At 40.2% G+C, this 17,106-nt stretch overlaps 1 protein-coding gene across 12 annotated transcripts in view; it reads right to left on the bottom strand.

Annotated features, from left to right (window-relative positions):
* The window catches only part of NAV2 (neuron navigator 2), a 417,220-nt gene that overhangs the window by 41,155 nt on the left and 358,959 nt on the right, over window positions 1-17,106 (bottom strand). For 9 of the 12 annotated variants that reach the window (XM_026850748.1, XM_026850747.1, XM_026850744.1 and 6 more), the window contains 6 exons: window positions 14,686-14,824; window positions 9,208-9,499; window positions 7,591-8,293; window positions 3,607-4,074; window positions 2,507-2,572; window positions 1,223-1,267 (listed from right to left, as the gene is read on the bottom strand). In XM_026850748.1, the coding sequence (XP_026706549.1) occupies window positions 1,223-1,267; window positions 2,507-2,572; window positions 3,607-4,074; window positions 7,591-8,293; window positions 9,208-9,499; window positions 14,686-14,824 (1,713 nt within the window). The remainder of the gene's footprint in view (window positions 1-1,222; window positions 1,268-2,506; window positions 2,573-3,606; window positions 4,075-7,590; window positions 8,294-9,207; window positions 9,500-14,685; window positions 14,825-17,106) is intronic. The other 3 variants (XM_026850745.1, XM_026850743.1, XM_026850740.1) reach the window with 2 other exon arrangements.

The raw sequence follows: 17,106 nt of genomic DNA on the forward strand, positions 1-17,106 counted from the left end.
AACACTTGGCCCCTGTTATTAGTCGATATTATCTATTTGATTAATTAGATTCGCTCCAACTAAATACATTACAATAAGATATCACTTATTAAGACTACTTTAAATGAATGTGACCACGACATTAATTAACATTGCAAAAACTCAAACTACTTTCAAAAAATACATTCCTTCTTCTGCTTATGCCTCAACACTTTAGCAAGAGTCCCAGGCTATCAGCATCTCTTAAAACTTTGCACATATATCTGTCTATTAAGAAAGGGATTTTACGCAGTCACTTCACTTTAACACACTAGAGATTTTTTATTTGAGCATTAATACCTACCTCTTCAGCACTCAAATGTTTCAGTCTTAAAAGAGAGTCTTTATTTATTAGAGACATACTTGTGAACCACAGAAACATTTTAAACAAAATGGCATTTTAATAAAGGCTTTTAGCACTCAAAGCAGCTGTGAAGAACGTGTATAGCACAGACTAAATTGCCGCTGCAATTTCAAGGCATCAACTCAGTGATCCTAGAAGCTGCATGAAGCAATTCTGAAGCTGCAATTTTCTAAATTGTCTAAGATATCTTCTGTAAATTCTGTAACCCTTAAAGCACTTAATTAATACACTTAATGCTGATTATCTTATAGAATTGTATCAATGGTAAAATCTTTTTTGGTCCAGTTTTTTTATGTTATAAAAAATCACGACCTTACAGACATACAAAATGTATGAGAAGACAACTACTAATAGTTTGTTCTGGGATTTTTTTGTTCTTTTCTAGAAGAGTAGAAGTTATCTCTAAGATCCTTATATATTTATGTATTCTGAAGGAATTTTTTTTTTTAATTACTGTGTCCAATCTCATCCTAAAAGCTTTGCCATGATATTGCAAATATTTTCTATATATATCAACACCAAGGTTCCCGGGGTGAAAATGATCTAAAGTCATTCCATAGAAGCTGCAAAATTATTGTTTTAAAGTCAAGCCCAGTCATGGTTTATGAGATGCTTTTCAGCAGTTCAGCCAGCAAAAGCCACAGTTCTTGCTCAAGCAGAGAAGCCACTGGATGAAAAAAAGCACAGTGGTCAATGGCCTTCTTAGACGATTAAAGAAAGAAAGACAATATTGTTGCCGCCTCTTGCAAACTGCAACCATCACCACCAGCCACAACAGAAACACAAAGCAAACTCCAAAGCCACAACAAAAGCTGTTAAACCGTGTGGAAACACCAATACCTGAGTCCCTTCTTAGGCAAAGTGTTCCTATCAAGATGTGGGTCGCTGCAGAAAAGTTAAAAGAAAAGAACTTCAGAGAAGAACAAAAGGGAAGGAATAAGATCAGGACGAACAAACATCTGCATCACCTTTTCAGAGGAAAAGGTGCTGGGGCCTTCCTACAGAAACATGCAAAAACCTCCTCAACCCAGGTGTGGATTTGCACAAACATGCATCTGGTACCATGCCAATGAATCTCATCTGTTCACAACGTGATTTTGCTATTTCTCCTACCCACAATGAACAAAAATGGCTCTTTAAACGTTAAATGGATGCTTAAAAATATGCTTTTCAGCAGGCACGAGGCAGGCCATTTGAGAAAACTGATGAGAATCTCCAAGTCCAAACCACCTTCCCGTCATTTCTTTCAGCAGACACCATTTAGGGAATGCAGCTAATTACTGTTACGTAGCTGCAATGTATCTCAGCAAAAGTACTGAGCCCAGACGGTTTAAATTTTCAAATCTTAGCTTAAATTCTATTAGTGAAGCAAAATGAATCTATTAGTCGTCCATAACCCAAATATTTATGTTTTTACAACTGATGGAACTTGTAACTGAGCAGAGTCTTTTAATTTGTTTTTAAAGAAAATATCCATGTGTTTAAATTAATTAATTTAATAACAATCCTTACAGCTAAATTACAGAGTGGGAGTGATTCAAATTACAGCAGTGAGCAAAAGTGAGCTAGATGTTTAGATTCAGGTCATCTTCTCCTAACTTTAGCATTTGTCTTTACAAGGATGGATGTGCCTAAGTCCCTGCAAAACACTCATGAGCCAAACTGCAATAAAAGACTGACGACACTGAATGACACGGGGACTTCACGACAAAAAGGACAGGCCTGAAAGGCAGTGGGAAAAGCAGCATGCCAGAGGAATGCTGAAATGCTAGTGAGAGTTCAGATTGGTAGAAAAAAAAATGGCAAGATTTTCAAATTGCCTTTGGCAAAGAAATGAGGGGGGGGAAAAAAATAACCCCCCCCACCAAAAGATGTTCCCAGTAATAAGCACGACACCAAAAACATGCCAACTCTGCTGTATGCCATTCTCCAGATTGATTTAGGTAGATAGATGGGGTGTTTGAGGGGACTCTCACTGGCATGTCTTTGAGTCAGTTCACACCTGAACGATGAACACAGCAGAGGATTCAACTGAGCACAGTCAGTCACAAAACAATTTGCTTCACCGAGATGGGCAACAAAACCTACAGCCTTGTGCATACGCCTGTCCTGAGACAGCATTACCTGTCCTGTCTCCTGGGCAAAGTATTGCGGCAGAATTTGGGGCTAGCAGCAGGGGAAGAAAGAGGGCTAGAAGAATCAGTCCAACAAGACAGAAAACGAGAGAAGGAATATTAGAATGAAGAGAGGACAGAAAGGAGTTATAATAAAACACAAACAGAAACCCCAACTGTCAGAACATTATATTCAGCAGTAATTTTCTCCATTGAGAGGCAACTACAAAAATTTTGCTACCCGACTACAGAGTTACACATCAGACTATAGCTGATTTCCAACTTGCAGGGGTACTACTGCCCTCTACAAAAGGTCACTCGGAGAGGCATGCACAGCAAGTCACTGTTGGATTTATCCCAATGTTAGCTCAATGTGCCATTAATACAGCTCTGATGTTGAAAAAGCAGTCCCGTTCCCTTTTCCCTGCTCAGTCTGTTCCCAGGTCCTACTCTGTGTCCACACAGATATTGATTAATCTCATCATGTAAGGATGGGGGAACTCATCAGTCTGAAATACAATTCAGATGATTGTTTTTCAGTTGGATCCATCTCCCAGTTCGGTTGACTAAGCATTCACAGGAATGCCTATAACCAAAACACTGTAGGGAGCAGCTGGAGATGGGACAGGGCAGCAGGGAAAGAACGAGAAGGGATCAAGTAACTAGGGAGATAGGGACTTCTCTTTTCAGCATGACCTTCAGCTTAAAAGCTTGTCAAATGTTACGAACAAGAAGTTTTTTAACACAAAACAGTTGGCTTCTCAAATCCAAATGGTAACAATGCTGGAGGTTTCTTTTGAGTATCAGTATCACATCAACTTTGGAAGGATAATATATGATGCAAAATTCAAATATTAGGTGGTAGCAAGAAAGCTCTCACATTGACTACCACAGCAAATTAAAAACCTAACCTGAACCCATCCTCTTGCTCTGAACTAGGCTCCTTGCCTGGAATGGCCTCTTTATATGTTCTAGTAACACCATTCAGTATTATCTTATAAAAAGCACAGTGTGATTTGCATCTGCAGTGTAGGTTACTGCTGCCAGGACTTTCTTCACGTATAAGCTACAGAAAAGCTTAGTGGAAACGAGAGAAAAAAAACTACTAACCTTTCAGACAATGTAGTCTTAACACTGTTGGTTCGGACAAAGGGAGTCAGAGAATCATCTTTAGAGGCTGGAATCAAGCCAGTGGAGGAGTTATGGCTCAGCCCACCTCCACTGCTCAGAGAGATATCAATGGATTCACAGCTGGTGTGCAGACTGCTGACAGACTGATATCCAATGCCATCCTTGCTAACAGCAGAAGAGCTACTTGCGTTGGTACCCCACGTTAAACTGTTGGAAGGAGCTGAATGTGCTGAACTGGGACTAGAAGCTAGTGGAGACTGGTTCATATCTGTGTTTTTGCTATACAGAGGACTGCTGCCCCCACTGCTCAGCACACCACTGCCAGATGGTGAATCAAGATTACCCTGCTGGTTCATAGTAGCATGAGGATTGGAGATGACTACTGAATTTTTCATATTTTCAGCTGTTGTGATGGGAACTTGTTTACTAGGCTTGCCACCAAAAAGTCTGTAAAAAAAGACAACATTAAAAATACATAAAATGGAATATTAAATGCAAGTATTATTTTATATTAAGACCATATCTTCTTAGCTTCAAAAAGCAACATTAAGATCCTAGATTGGGCATACACAACTATAAATTTATGAATTTATAGTTTCAAATCTGTCTTAGGTGTGTCTTCTCTGAATCATCAAATACTCTTTTCACAAAGCTAAAACACCACAGAACTAAAATACAGTTGCATTGTCTTCTGCTCCTTAAGGAAAAAGGATACAGGGAAACACTGCATTCATTACTCTGAAGCATGGAATATTAGAGGTTGAAAGCTTGTCATCCAGTTAAGTTCTACGCAAATCACCAAACGCTCTGCACACAAGCAGCGTTTACTAGGATGTAACAGGAAAAATATCTACCGATACCAAAGCATGGCTGGAGGAAGACAACTGCAGCATCTCCAGTTTGCATCACTGTTGCCTGTGACATAGCTGCACTGCCAGCGAAGAAGAGACTTCAGTTCCCTCATTAATAGTCAATGGGAAAGTTCTCAGAAGTTCAAAAGTGTCTTAGAAGCAAACATGCTCAAGAGCAGATTATCAATCATCCTAAAACTGATCCTCAAAATCCTGAAGCGTATCTTTTGACTCTAGCTTCAAACACCCACCCCAAAACGTTGCTTCTGTTTCTGCCACTTAGTTCCTGTAACTGTCTTTGGAACCTTAGTTTTTCTCACACATACCTATAGGGATTTGCTTTTTTTTTTTTTTCATCAACAGTGTGGACTACTGAGGATGAAATCTTTCAACGTGGCTGTCTGTTGGACCGTAGTCCTCAGAATAGAGGACTACAGCACTTCCACACAAGAGCTCCTGGAGATTTATGGGTGCGTATGCACCGAGCAGAACTTTGCCTTTGAGTATGCCCAGGTTGTCTGTACAACACACACACACACTACATCACTTTGCCCAACACTTCCCAGAAACACAGGCTGTGTGTGTTCCAGCTGGGACCTTACTGTACATGTGCAGTAAGCCCAGTGATGCCCAGAAGCACTGTACTTATTGCACAGGTGCTATCTGCACAAGATGCCTGGAACACATCTCAGATCTCAGCTGGATGGCTGCTGTGGTATACTTGCCACAAAGCACCTGGAGGACAGCATTGCTGGAGCAGGCTAAGATGCGCACCTACATCTACCTCATAATTCAGCATTGCTCTGTGCCATGATCCTCTCAGCACCTGATGTAGACAGACATTCACAAACCAGCACAGACCTAGCAAACTTGGTTCACCTGGACACCACACCTCACCAATCAGGAGACACTGACTTAGACAAAACTCATTCCTACAGGATTTAGAGATATTTAGAGTCTAGGGTTTATTTAGAATTAATGCTATCACAGTGAGTATGAAGAAAAATGTCAAACCATCCTGCAACAACACATGGTACGCCTGCTCCTACAGCACTGCACACCACCTCTTCAGTTGTACTGCGGGAACTGTACTCTCACAGATAGGATCCTAGAGCTTAAAAAGAACCCAAGCGCCAACACAAGAGTTTTACAAGCTGGTTTTAAGCTCTGCAGTCTTCTCCAAATGTCTCACAGCCCCTTTAATACAACTAAAAGGATACTGCACTGTGGCATAAACAGAAACAAGCCGCTACAGGCCGTTCCTGGTCAAACCACAATCTCATAACAAATGCCTTCAGAAGAGGATGTGGTCTAGAGAAAACCCAACCCAGCAAGGCAGTCACATCAATACAGAGATTAACTCTGGAAGGACATCCCCTATGAGGACATTTATTTACTCCTATCTACTATTACTGACAAGAGATTGACATATCTGAGCTGGCTCTTGGGTCATGCATGTCTCCCACCAGCAGAAAAGCAGTGTATTATACGTGAAGGCCCAATTTAATAATAAAATATATCAAGATAAATCATGGTTTCACTTAAAGGACATGCCAGATACCTAATATCAGAGCTGAAGGAAATACTGAGAGAACAGTGATGGCCCCCATAGCAGAATTATAGAATTTCACTGCTTATGACAGCGTAAAAGTTACGTATATTCACAGACTTACAGGTAAATCTGTATCACTACAAAGGTGTGGATTCTAATTTATTGTATAATATTAGAATATTACAGGGCCAAGAAGAAATATGCAAAAACCAACATGTGCAACTCATTTCAACGTGAAATTGTAAATCAAATGAGGGACCAGTTAAATTGAGCCTCAGTGTCTTCTCTTTGACGTTTCATGTATTTCTAATATGGTATTTCAGTTAGCAATGTGGTTTTGTTGTAATAAAAAAAACCTTCCAATCAAATTTCGAGATTGATGCACCTGAGGCTTGCAATACTGAACATCTACATTTCTCACGGGGCATACTGTAGAAATGAAAGGTCTACTGGAGTTTTTCTTTATAAGCAGCCATCGATAAAAATTAAATGTTCTAAAGGACATGGCTTATCTAATGATAAACAGGAATAAAGAAAGTATCTTGAATTATCCTCACATAAGCTCTTCAAATAAAACCACCCATCCAAAAAGAAAGCTCACACCCCTTTACAGCGTTAGCCTAAGCTGCCATCACAGCCATTATGCTTGCACTGGTGCTTCAGATGGAATGTGGCTTTCTCACATCACTGGAAGCAGGATGATGTAGCATAACTGTATGGGTATTATGGGCATCAAGACAAAATGAAATGCAAAACACTGCAACTTGAAACAGACAAGCTACTCAATGTCAAATTAAATTAAAAAATAATCTTAACGGAACCTTTCACCAATATCAAGGCTTTGATGCACACTGCATCAGCAAATTAACTCCTGGCCAACTCAATGCTAATGTTAAAATAATGTGTGGGGCAGTCATGAAGAAACAGAAGGCAGATAAGATTTTTGTTTAAAAAAATATTATTAAAATAAAAAAATTCAAACCATCTTAAGACAGTAAATTTACTTAGGGTTCTTCTACACAGGCAAATAACCTGATGTTGACTCTCGCAACACACTGCCCTAATCCACACAGCTGTGAGACTGGTTTGGGTTAGGCATGTGAATTTTAAGTATGGCAGGTCGAGCTAAGCCAATGTCATCAGGAAAAGCTGAAATAACTCTCCTGTTGTCAGTTTATAATTCGATCCACCACTGGAGTATTGGCGCAAGAACTCTTCAGTAATCCTGAGGCAAGAAAACTCTTATTCCTGCGATATCTGCATGGATAAAGCCTTCAGGTATGACTTTTGCAACAAAGACTCGTATCACAGTTGCCAAACTTTCTGCCAGACAGCTTTTTTTCCCCCAGATGTTCAATTTTTGGCTGCTGTTGCGTGATGTACTGAGTATTTACAACACTGGCCAACCTGTTTATGTGAAATTAAAGGTAAATACAAAGACCTTGATGTAGGACACTAAATAGTAAGTCCTCCACAAAACACAGCCAGGCCTGGCTTGAAGAGTCCTCATCATTCAGCTCCGACTAACATCATTGCACAATCAACGAATTTATTGCCTACCTGCGCAAAGTGGGAGAGGCCACATCGGGGTACTTGGCTCCTTGCTGGTGGGTACTTTGAGCTCCGCTAGAAGCAGTCTGTGATGCAGGGTTCACTTTAACAGAATTACATGAGGCCACGCTTTCGTTGTCAGACGAAATCCCTTTCTCTTTATCAGTCTGATTGACTAATCCTGGCAGAGAGTTTCCAAGGATTACCTTGGCAGGCTCTCTCATTTTAGGGACAGGCAACCCAGCTGACTTGCTGCTTATGTTGGAGTCTATGCTACTTGTGCTAGATCTATTCCCAGCTCCACTTCTGCTACTGGATTTACTGGGCCGGGGTAAACTACGATACTGAAGATTAGTTCGGGCACTAAGTGCTAAGTAGCCATCATCCTGGTTCTGTGAGCCATCAACACTAGTCTTCCGACCAGTGGTCCTACCCATGAGTCCAGATGACTTTGGGATTTTTCCCAGGGTAGCCGATCTACTGGTGATAGTTGCCCCACTGGCAGTGATTATAGTCATGCCTACAGCTGACCCGCTCTGTTTCTTAAATCCAAATGTATTAGCATTAGCAGCAGTTGTTCTAGAGTTACTTGTGGGAAGCTTTTTGGATTCATCACCACTGCTGCGTCCTGCATCTGATGGGGAACGTTTAACATGTCCAGCTTTAGGAGATAGTCTACCCTTTTCTGATACCTTGGCGTCATCAGTTTTCCCTACAAAAATAGAAAAAGAATTCTAATATTTAATGACTTGAAAACATCAAGCAAATGATGAAACTCAAAGCAGCATGAAAAGCAAAAGCGTGTTAGCCACCAGAGTGTGGTCAGAAGTTATGATCTAGTCTGCACTGAACTTACATGCCACTCTGGTGAGTTATACATGCAGACTTGCCAGAGGAAGTATGTGGTGTGTTTGCCCTCGAGAATATGAAAAGCAGAACAGTCTTATGTAATAGTGACAGATTAGAAAAAAAATGTTTCCCTCTGTAGCTATCACAGATTGATCCTTTTTTATCATTAGACAGAAGTAGAGTTAGGCCGTTAGTAAAATTTTGCTCGAAAGCATTGTTCCAGAAAGTATCTAACTTAACTTTTTCAGGTACAATTGTGTACATGATCCAATAAGAGGAGAGATATTAACTTATATTAGTAGATTATGGAAATTCAATCAATTTTCATTCACACATCTGCAAGTGCTAAAATCACTAATACATTTATAAGAAAATCCAGAACTATTGTTTAGTATAAATTAACATGCTGGTTTAGTATGGGGGAAAAAAATAAAAAAAATCTCCTCGACCACACATACTGTATGTTCTTAAAATATGACTTTAAAAGCCGAAATTATATTATTTATTCTTCATATGACAACACTGTGCCCAAAAATAGCTTGGCTGAAGATGAGAGTTGTCATGAAAACAACTTTCATGGTGTACTAATTCAAAATATTCATTTTCAAATGAACAAAAATAGAAATGTGAACATACGAGATACTGCATAGGTTAAAACAATACCTAAAAATAAAGACAGGATTACCTGAAGTTCAGGTTCTGCCTCTGGAAAGTATTTAAACTGTTTTCATACCGAACACACTTTTGGGCTTGTTTATATCTTACACCTTTTCTCACCTGTTCCAGGTGTCTTTAATGTGCCTGAGGTGGTTGAAGGTTTAGTCCTTGGTGTGGTAATGCCAACCTGAGCTGACATGCCCCGTCGCCAGGAGCCCGTCTGTGAAATAACAGTGTTCTTCCTACCAGAAGTGCTTTTATCAGATTCATCTGACACATCAGAGGGATTCCGCCTCCATTTAGATCCTGGCTCCATCTTTATACCGCTATCAGATCCTCCGTCTGATTTCTTGACTTCATCACTGGACCATAAGGAATTCCGCTCAACCTGGGAATGCTTTTCTGCATCAGTCTAGGACAGATAAGGAATTGCAATACAAGCTTCAGAGCAAGCCTTTCTTTTAAGAAGCTTCATAAATGAGAACCATCAAACTGATTAATCAACTGAGCAGTCATCTCTTTAAGTACCAACAAACATAACACGCCTTTGATAAAGAAATGTCACAGCAAGAAATGAACACCCGCAACAACACATTGTTTTAAATATGCTAGGGAAAAATACAAATTGTGTAACAGCTGTGCCCCTCAGAATAACTAACTAAACACGTGAAAACCCCCAACTTGATTTATAAAGGATATATTCAAGCTCCGTGGTATTTATAATCCTCCATCTCGAATTTCTGATGAACCCTTTTACTGCAATGCCAGAAAAACGTTTCAAACCCGTGCAGCCAGATTTCCTTTGTTCTTGCTGCTTTCCTATCTCTTGTCTGGCAATCTTATCTCCACAGCATGAGGAGGCAGCTCTCTGAAGAGATCTGAAGGTGTGGAATGCTGTTCATTTTAATCTACCATAGTAGAAGGACACCCAAGAACTGAAGAACAACTCCCCAACAACTTCCTAACAATACTCAAGACTGACTTAAATTACCTCCGTTTTTAACGTATATTCAACTCCCACAAACTGCTTTTTCCCCTATTATTTGCACAGACTGACTGTACTACCAGTCTTTTATGGAGTTTTGCAAAGCTCAAAATCAAATACAGAATTTTCTCATTAGAAAGACTTTGCCAAATTCTCAGAAACACTTAAATAAAATCTATTATCCATATATAAAAAAAATACATTCTCCATACATTAGCATTTCCTACTGCTAATAATTACTCTCGTAGAATTCTTATTTCTCCTGTCAAATGCTGTTGATTAATTCGGGCAAATTTTGTAACACCACAACCAACTATTTTGTGATCAGGCACAAATGATGAATATCCACATATTTAACCCTGATCCAGATAAAAAATTCATAGCTGACGTCTTCTGCAGCCATCATGGTACCATGAAAGAGACTGACAATTCAACACTTGATCATGAAGCTCCCAAGTAAAGAGTTGGTGAATTTTGTAAGATGTTGAGTGCTATCTCTTCCCTGCAGCCTCAGCAGAAGATGAATGTGTTCAGCACTGTGCAGTAGCTGAATGGTAGTATCACTTAAAAGGAAATTATTTTAAATACTCCAAAATATTCTAAAGCCCACAACCTTGTACTCCCTTTGGATAATCAGAAAAGCACAGCACAGCGAAGGAGCGTGATCATCTATCATGCTTTCAGCAGAATGTTCTATTTTATTTTTACGTTCCTAAAGTGTGTTTCAAGTTTATGACTTCTCTCTTCCTACCAGATCACATCATTAATATTAAACAATCTAGGGAAGCTGTGCTGCGGTTTCATTTCCTCTGCTTTTTACTATAATTACTTTTTTTTTTAAATAAAGCTTGAAAAACTAGTCTAAGCAATCAGTATGTGAAAACTGACACCACACATCACAACGGTCTTTCTTCAGTCACATGCAAGAGTTAGTTATCTGCTTGCATATTGAGTCATTAGACTAACAAGCATTTGCTGAATTATGGATTTAGATATTATTTTTTTGTACTTTCCTCGTGCTACGCAAATGTTTGTTCTTTGCCACTCCATTCAAAGAGAGCAAGTCAGCATAGGTTTGAATGAAACACTGCTTTCTAACTTCTTTTTGTATGGCTGCAAGGTTTGGGGATGGTTGGTTACCTTCCCATTTATGACCACTGGTAGGTGTGGAATAAATTCAGTGAGTGTTTCTATGTCTCGTGTTTCTCTAAAATCAGCATTTCATGCAAACATCTCCTACGCTTACAGATTTCTGAAGAGCGCACAGGCAAGAAGTAACAAAAAAATCGACCAGCAAAACAACCTCAACATCATCCCTCATGTGCTCTCATTAGTATTTTGCTTCAACTGCCTTGTCTGGAATTGCATATTTACACTGTTAGTGTTCAACAGCAAGAAATACATGTACTCGTTAGTAAATGGCTTATTCTAGTTTTGGTTGACCATGAAATATTCCTGCACCTTCTATTTCCTCTCCTTTAAATCTGTAGGAATAGGAGAGTCTCAACAGAGAGAACAGCATTACAAGAAGTTCTCTATCTTTCTTCTCTTTCATTTCATTCTACTACTACACCATGGCCAAAGTTTTTCCATAGCCTCTGCAATGCTCCACATCTACTCTTGAAGCCCTCTGGCCAGAGATGTTTCTGTTTAATGGTAAACAGTGTGCACAGCACAGAAACATGACTAAGGAATCAAAACCAAAACACAGTGAAACCTGGCTTCAGGACTGCAGCTGAAACTCCACCTGCCTGAAAGGCCTGGAGTGGGTGAAAGTGGAAATATTGTTTGCTGGAGGTCATGGCAAGCCACAGCGAGCACGAGCTGAGAGCAAAGCCTGACATCTGACTGAGCTGGGAGTAGCAGTAACCACTAGGATTTCTCAATTTATTCCTACAGTTTTGTAAATCTATTCATGAAGCTGTGAACAGACCAAACCCATCTTTGGTCCAACGAAACTGAGAAGTCGTCTTGATCCAACAGCTTGAAGATGCTGCTGTTTCCTTTTTAAAGGAATTTTTTCCTTTCCATTTTCTGACATTTTTAGCATTGCATGCACAAGTTTGTTACTCGATTGCTTCCCTCTCTTCCACTTTATTTCAGTTAAATAAGTTATTTTCAAATGCCCACCAGCTCTTAATTTCTCCTTAAAATAATGTGTATGTGACTTTAAAGGCATACTATATGCAATGCCATGTAAAAGGTAACTTATCTAAGTCTGTGCAACATAAAGGATTAAAAATACTAGGTTCCCAGAAGTCGTATAAGCTACATTAAGTGGTTTGGTGCTCGACACAATCAGAGCAAGACATCGATCACTAGCTTGATCAGAACCAACTAGCGAACATCTTCGTAGCGTTGTTAGAAAAGGGGACTACAATTATGAATGTCTATGAAGCTGGAGTCACTATCACATTTAAGTCCTGATTCTCAAAGATGGAGAAATTTGGCTTCTGGAGTATGGAGTACTGAGCAGCTTTGAGATTAGCTGCTTAGCAGCGACTTTTTTTCCCTCCTGCAACCATACTTTCTTCCTCTGCAGAAATGATTCTGTCCAAGTTACTGATTTTATCAGCACACACTGACATGTTAGGGCTCTCTCCCTTTGATGTTACTGTATTATTTGTCTGGACTCCCAGCTGCATATGTATCGGCTTCAAACTCCCTCTTTATCTGAAATCCAACTTCCGTAACGTCTCAAAAAGAGATGGTAGAATCACAGCAGCTTAGAAGTTAAGTGCCTGCTGTTTAGGAGAACCAAAGCATTGGATATCCTGAGAAGAAAAGTCCACATCCCTCTGCAGATGTCTGCCAGTCCTTTGGGCCCCACAAACCTGGGCACAGGTCATCATACAATACTCCAGGTAAGACAGAAAAGGCGTGTATGCAGCATTCACTGTGTCATGAGCTCGGAGAACTACATTGGGCAGCAAAAAATCAACCCTGCAAGCTACACATGGCTCCATCACTCCAAGTTATTTTAATGCCACTAGTTGACAGGATTAGGAGATTCTGTCTGAACAAAAATGAAGTATTTTATGGACAGTAATTTGCAGGTAATAGTAATACCTATAATATTGTCAGCCACAAAAACTGAGGAGAGAGGCAGATCACAGACACACAGCAAAAACCTGCTAATACAACTTATACGCCTTCACTCCCAGCTTCCTCTTTTAATGACGACGCTCTACTGTCTGTACAAGCTTCAGCTGCTTTTCTTCTGGTGTATGTCTACACTCTCTTGGATGCTGTAATAGTTGTGGAGGAGGAAGAGGAGTTCGTCAACACAGATTTTGATCTCTCTGAGGTGTTTCCAAGAATCTGATCCATCAGAAGATAGAAGTCAAATGAGTTTCTATTTTTTTTTCCTTAGGTTAATGTTTAGTCATGTCTCCCTTTTTTCTTCCTTTTTTTCCAACAGTATTACAGTGTTGAGACAGTAACAAGTGTCAAAAAAATACTTCTAGTTGTCTGTGTTACTCTCTCTGTTACACACTGAAAAACACGTTTAAGATAGATCTTAACTCCTCTCAACTTGTATGGGACTTGTATTAGCAGTTTCGAGCACACACGCAATCGCTGTGATTTCCAGAGGCTCACTGGAAATCTTTAATGTAGGCTCAAATATGCACTTCGTGGCAAGGGAACAAAGGCTAATATATGCTTGCACCACAGTCCTGTAGGCACAGTAACACTTCACAGCAACCACAGGTCTACATTAAAACTTGATATTAAAAACAGATTTGAGGTCCAGTCATGAAAAGGACTGGAGAAGAGTAAGAGAGGAAAGAAACAGAGGAGAAGGTTATACCTACATTCCCTCCTCTACCTGCTGCAATGCCAAGTACTGTGTCCTGGCTGCTTTGACACACAACACCCGAGTCCCTTGAGCAGGTGGGTGTACAAAAACAAAGCTGGAATTCTTAGTCCTGCACTTTTCCAAACAAAATTCTGTACAACTGGGGAAAAAAACACGTTTATATCACTGCAAATCTCTGTATTATGCAGTCTTCTTGATGAATGAAAATCTGTTGGATACCTTCACTTGATTTAACCTCCTTGGATGTGTGGTGTCTGGGCACAAAATGTACACATACGCTGCTGATGGATGTAAAATTTATCCTCCTATGAAATGCTGCCAAAAATAGAAACCCTGCAGTAACATGCCACCCCGGAAGTTTAAAATAATCTATTTCATTTGCCTAGCACACTTACATTTCTGATGGAAGTGTAAACAATCTCTGAACTTTCATGTTGACTTAATTAAATTCTGTTCTTTAAGAGAAAACTTAATACCTTTTCTAGAGCTAAAAAAAAAATAAATATCCCATCTATTGATGCATGTTTTCTGTGCAGCAGTGCCACCAGGAAGGCAGAAGCCATGTGTTGCCACACCACCACAGCAGAGATGCCACAGATTCCACCCGTAGAGGAAATATTAAGTAAATGCCACGTATGATAAGGCAGTTATATTGCTTGACGTTGCCTTTTCAGTGATACCGTCTGTACTGAAGGCTGTCTGTGTGTTCAATTTCATCCAGCTTAGAACAATTATACCTACTGCACAGAGAAAATAATAAAGATCAGTGTTAGTTGTCTAAAGCAGGTCTTACCTGTGCATCTAAGTTTTTGCGGGAGGAGGCAGGTGTGTTGGCATAGGAGCTGATAGAGGAGCTAGTGTTAATGTCATCAGTACTGAGATTATCTATGGTGTCACTGATCCCACTGCTGACAGAGCTGCTGTCATCCCAGCTGGAGAAAAAGCACAACAAAAGTAGAAAACAAGGGTCAAAAGACAGAACATCATTCAAAAGGAAAAGTATTATTTCTACAAGCCTTTTTCTATTCGCAGTTGCCAAATGCAAAAGGTCTGCTCATTTTCCTAACTTACCTTTTTGCACTTCAAGTTTAAATTCACACAGCTCATTGACGGTATGGTTGCCACAAAGCCTGACATATCCCACCATTAAGCCAATAGCACCAATGGTGCAGCTCTCCCTGACCCAATTTAAAGCTTGCATGAGTATACAAACTTTCAAGTGACCCTCAAGATTTATGCCTGCAGTCTCAAAGCAGGGGAAGGTGGTGATAAGAAGGCGTCTCCAGGTCGGCATAGTACTGACTTGGTGAGCTGGAACGCAGAGATGAAACTTAAATGAGAGGAAAAAATTGTCCTGAAGCAATCTTTTGTACCTGGCTGTTACAGAGACCTGGGCAACAACTTGGATCTACCACTGACAGCATCACCGGTCTCAGAAATTTTTAGTAATTGAAAGTTTAGTTGTTCAGATGGTACATTAACCCTCCCGAGCTGTACCACACATCCTTTTCCAGATCTATCAAAAGGACAACCCTCTTCCAGCATGTGGCAGCTTCAACATTTCCTCGAAATGAGAAATGCATAACTGGAAGTTCACGACACAGAAAGCACCAAAAAAAAAAAAGAAGCCATACCTGAAGTGATTTGAGTGTTAGGACAGAATCGAAATGATCTAAAAGTCAAGCCAGACACTCCACTGTTAAAATGCCTGTAAAAATAAGCTCCTTAAGGAAGAGATTTATAAAGTGGCGTACAAGTGTTCCATCTCCAAGAACAATAAAGATGGGATTGAAACACTGTCCTGAAAGTAGCTCTGTTAAGACACTTCAGCCCACTGATGGATAACTACTGCTGCAAATGCATAAATACATATTTTGTAAATGATCTGCGAAAGTTAGATGTAAGAGCTCATCTCCTGGCAGTTCTCCAACTGTTTATCATCACAGCCTCAGATTTTGGGCGCTCCAGACTCTCCTCCCTATTGCATTTCTGTTTGCTTTACAAACTCGTAACAAAGAGATTGCAGCGAGTTTTTTGATGATAGCATGAAAGCCATTCACAAACTGATGATACACTGGCCATTTCATACACGCATTTAAAAGTGAATTGCATGTTGTGTAATTGAACTATGTACAGAACGGCAGTCTCTGTCTGGTTTCTTGAATTTTCTTCATAGCTTCACCACTGATTTACTATATAGCCTTACCATATAACCTCTGACAACTTTGAAATGAAAAGCATTGCATTTTTCTCACTTAGCTCTATAAAGCAGCTATCCGTATAGGTTTTAATGATGCTTTAATAATTTTTAATTGCTTTCCGCTTACTTGGGAGTACTTTGTTCACCCACATCTACATAAAGCCTTTCAGGGAACTGAGCACAGCTTAACCAGCAGCACAATTTGCTGAACCACAGGAACAGCCATGGCCACGGGGACATGCTCCTCTGCGTGCCTGCAGAGAGGGTTATTGCTCACAGCTGCTCTTTGCTACTGCTTTGTTCCCTGTTACGGTCCTCATCAATCTGCCAGCACAGTCATTTGTGCCAGTTCTCCCCATATCGCTGCAGACAAGGCCAGCTGGGAAGCTCAGATCAACAGTTTCAGCAAGGCGGATTGATTTTGCCTGCAGGAAATTTGGGAGCGCTCAGCCAGGCGGCTCTGCTGGCAGAGATGAGGGATGGACAGGGACCCACACCAGGACCAACCGCTGACCCCTGCCCCAGGCTCCGTTTCATGGAGCCTTGAGATTGTCCTTCATCTGGTGTCCTCCAGCTTGTAAAAACACACTCCTGCCAGGTCAGCTCGACCTCCAAGAGTGTCCCAGCTTACAGGCAAGGCCCTGGCTTCGCAGATTTTCCAAACACTATTTGATAAATCCGCAGACGCTCCAGCTCTCCTCATCAGAATGAAATGCTGTAGTCTACAGAGTTGGTGATGCTACAGTTTAAAGGAAAGATTTTTTTTTTTCCTAGATTTGCCTTCACCTGGATATTTTTAAAGAGGAATCCACTATAATACAAAATAAAACTCCATGAACTACGTAAGACTCACTGAGTCTGAGAAAGCCAGCCATCCAGATTCAACACAACCATTTTATTTGCTATTTTCCAAAATCTTCCTCAGCGTAACTGAATGAAAGATGTGATGACCATCCACAGAAATCCATGAAATGTAAATTGGGGACACACACACATAATCATATTCCCCCCCCC

The sequence above is a fragment of the Athene cunicularia genome (assembly GCF_003259725.1).
Source record: "Athene cunicularia isolate RWA chromosome 5 unlocalized genomic scaffold, athCun1 chr5_part3, whole genome shotgun sequence".
Taxonomy (NCBI): domain Eukaryota; kingdom Metazoa; phylum Chordata; class Aves; order Strigiformes; family Strigidae; genus Athene; species Athene cunicularia.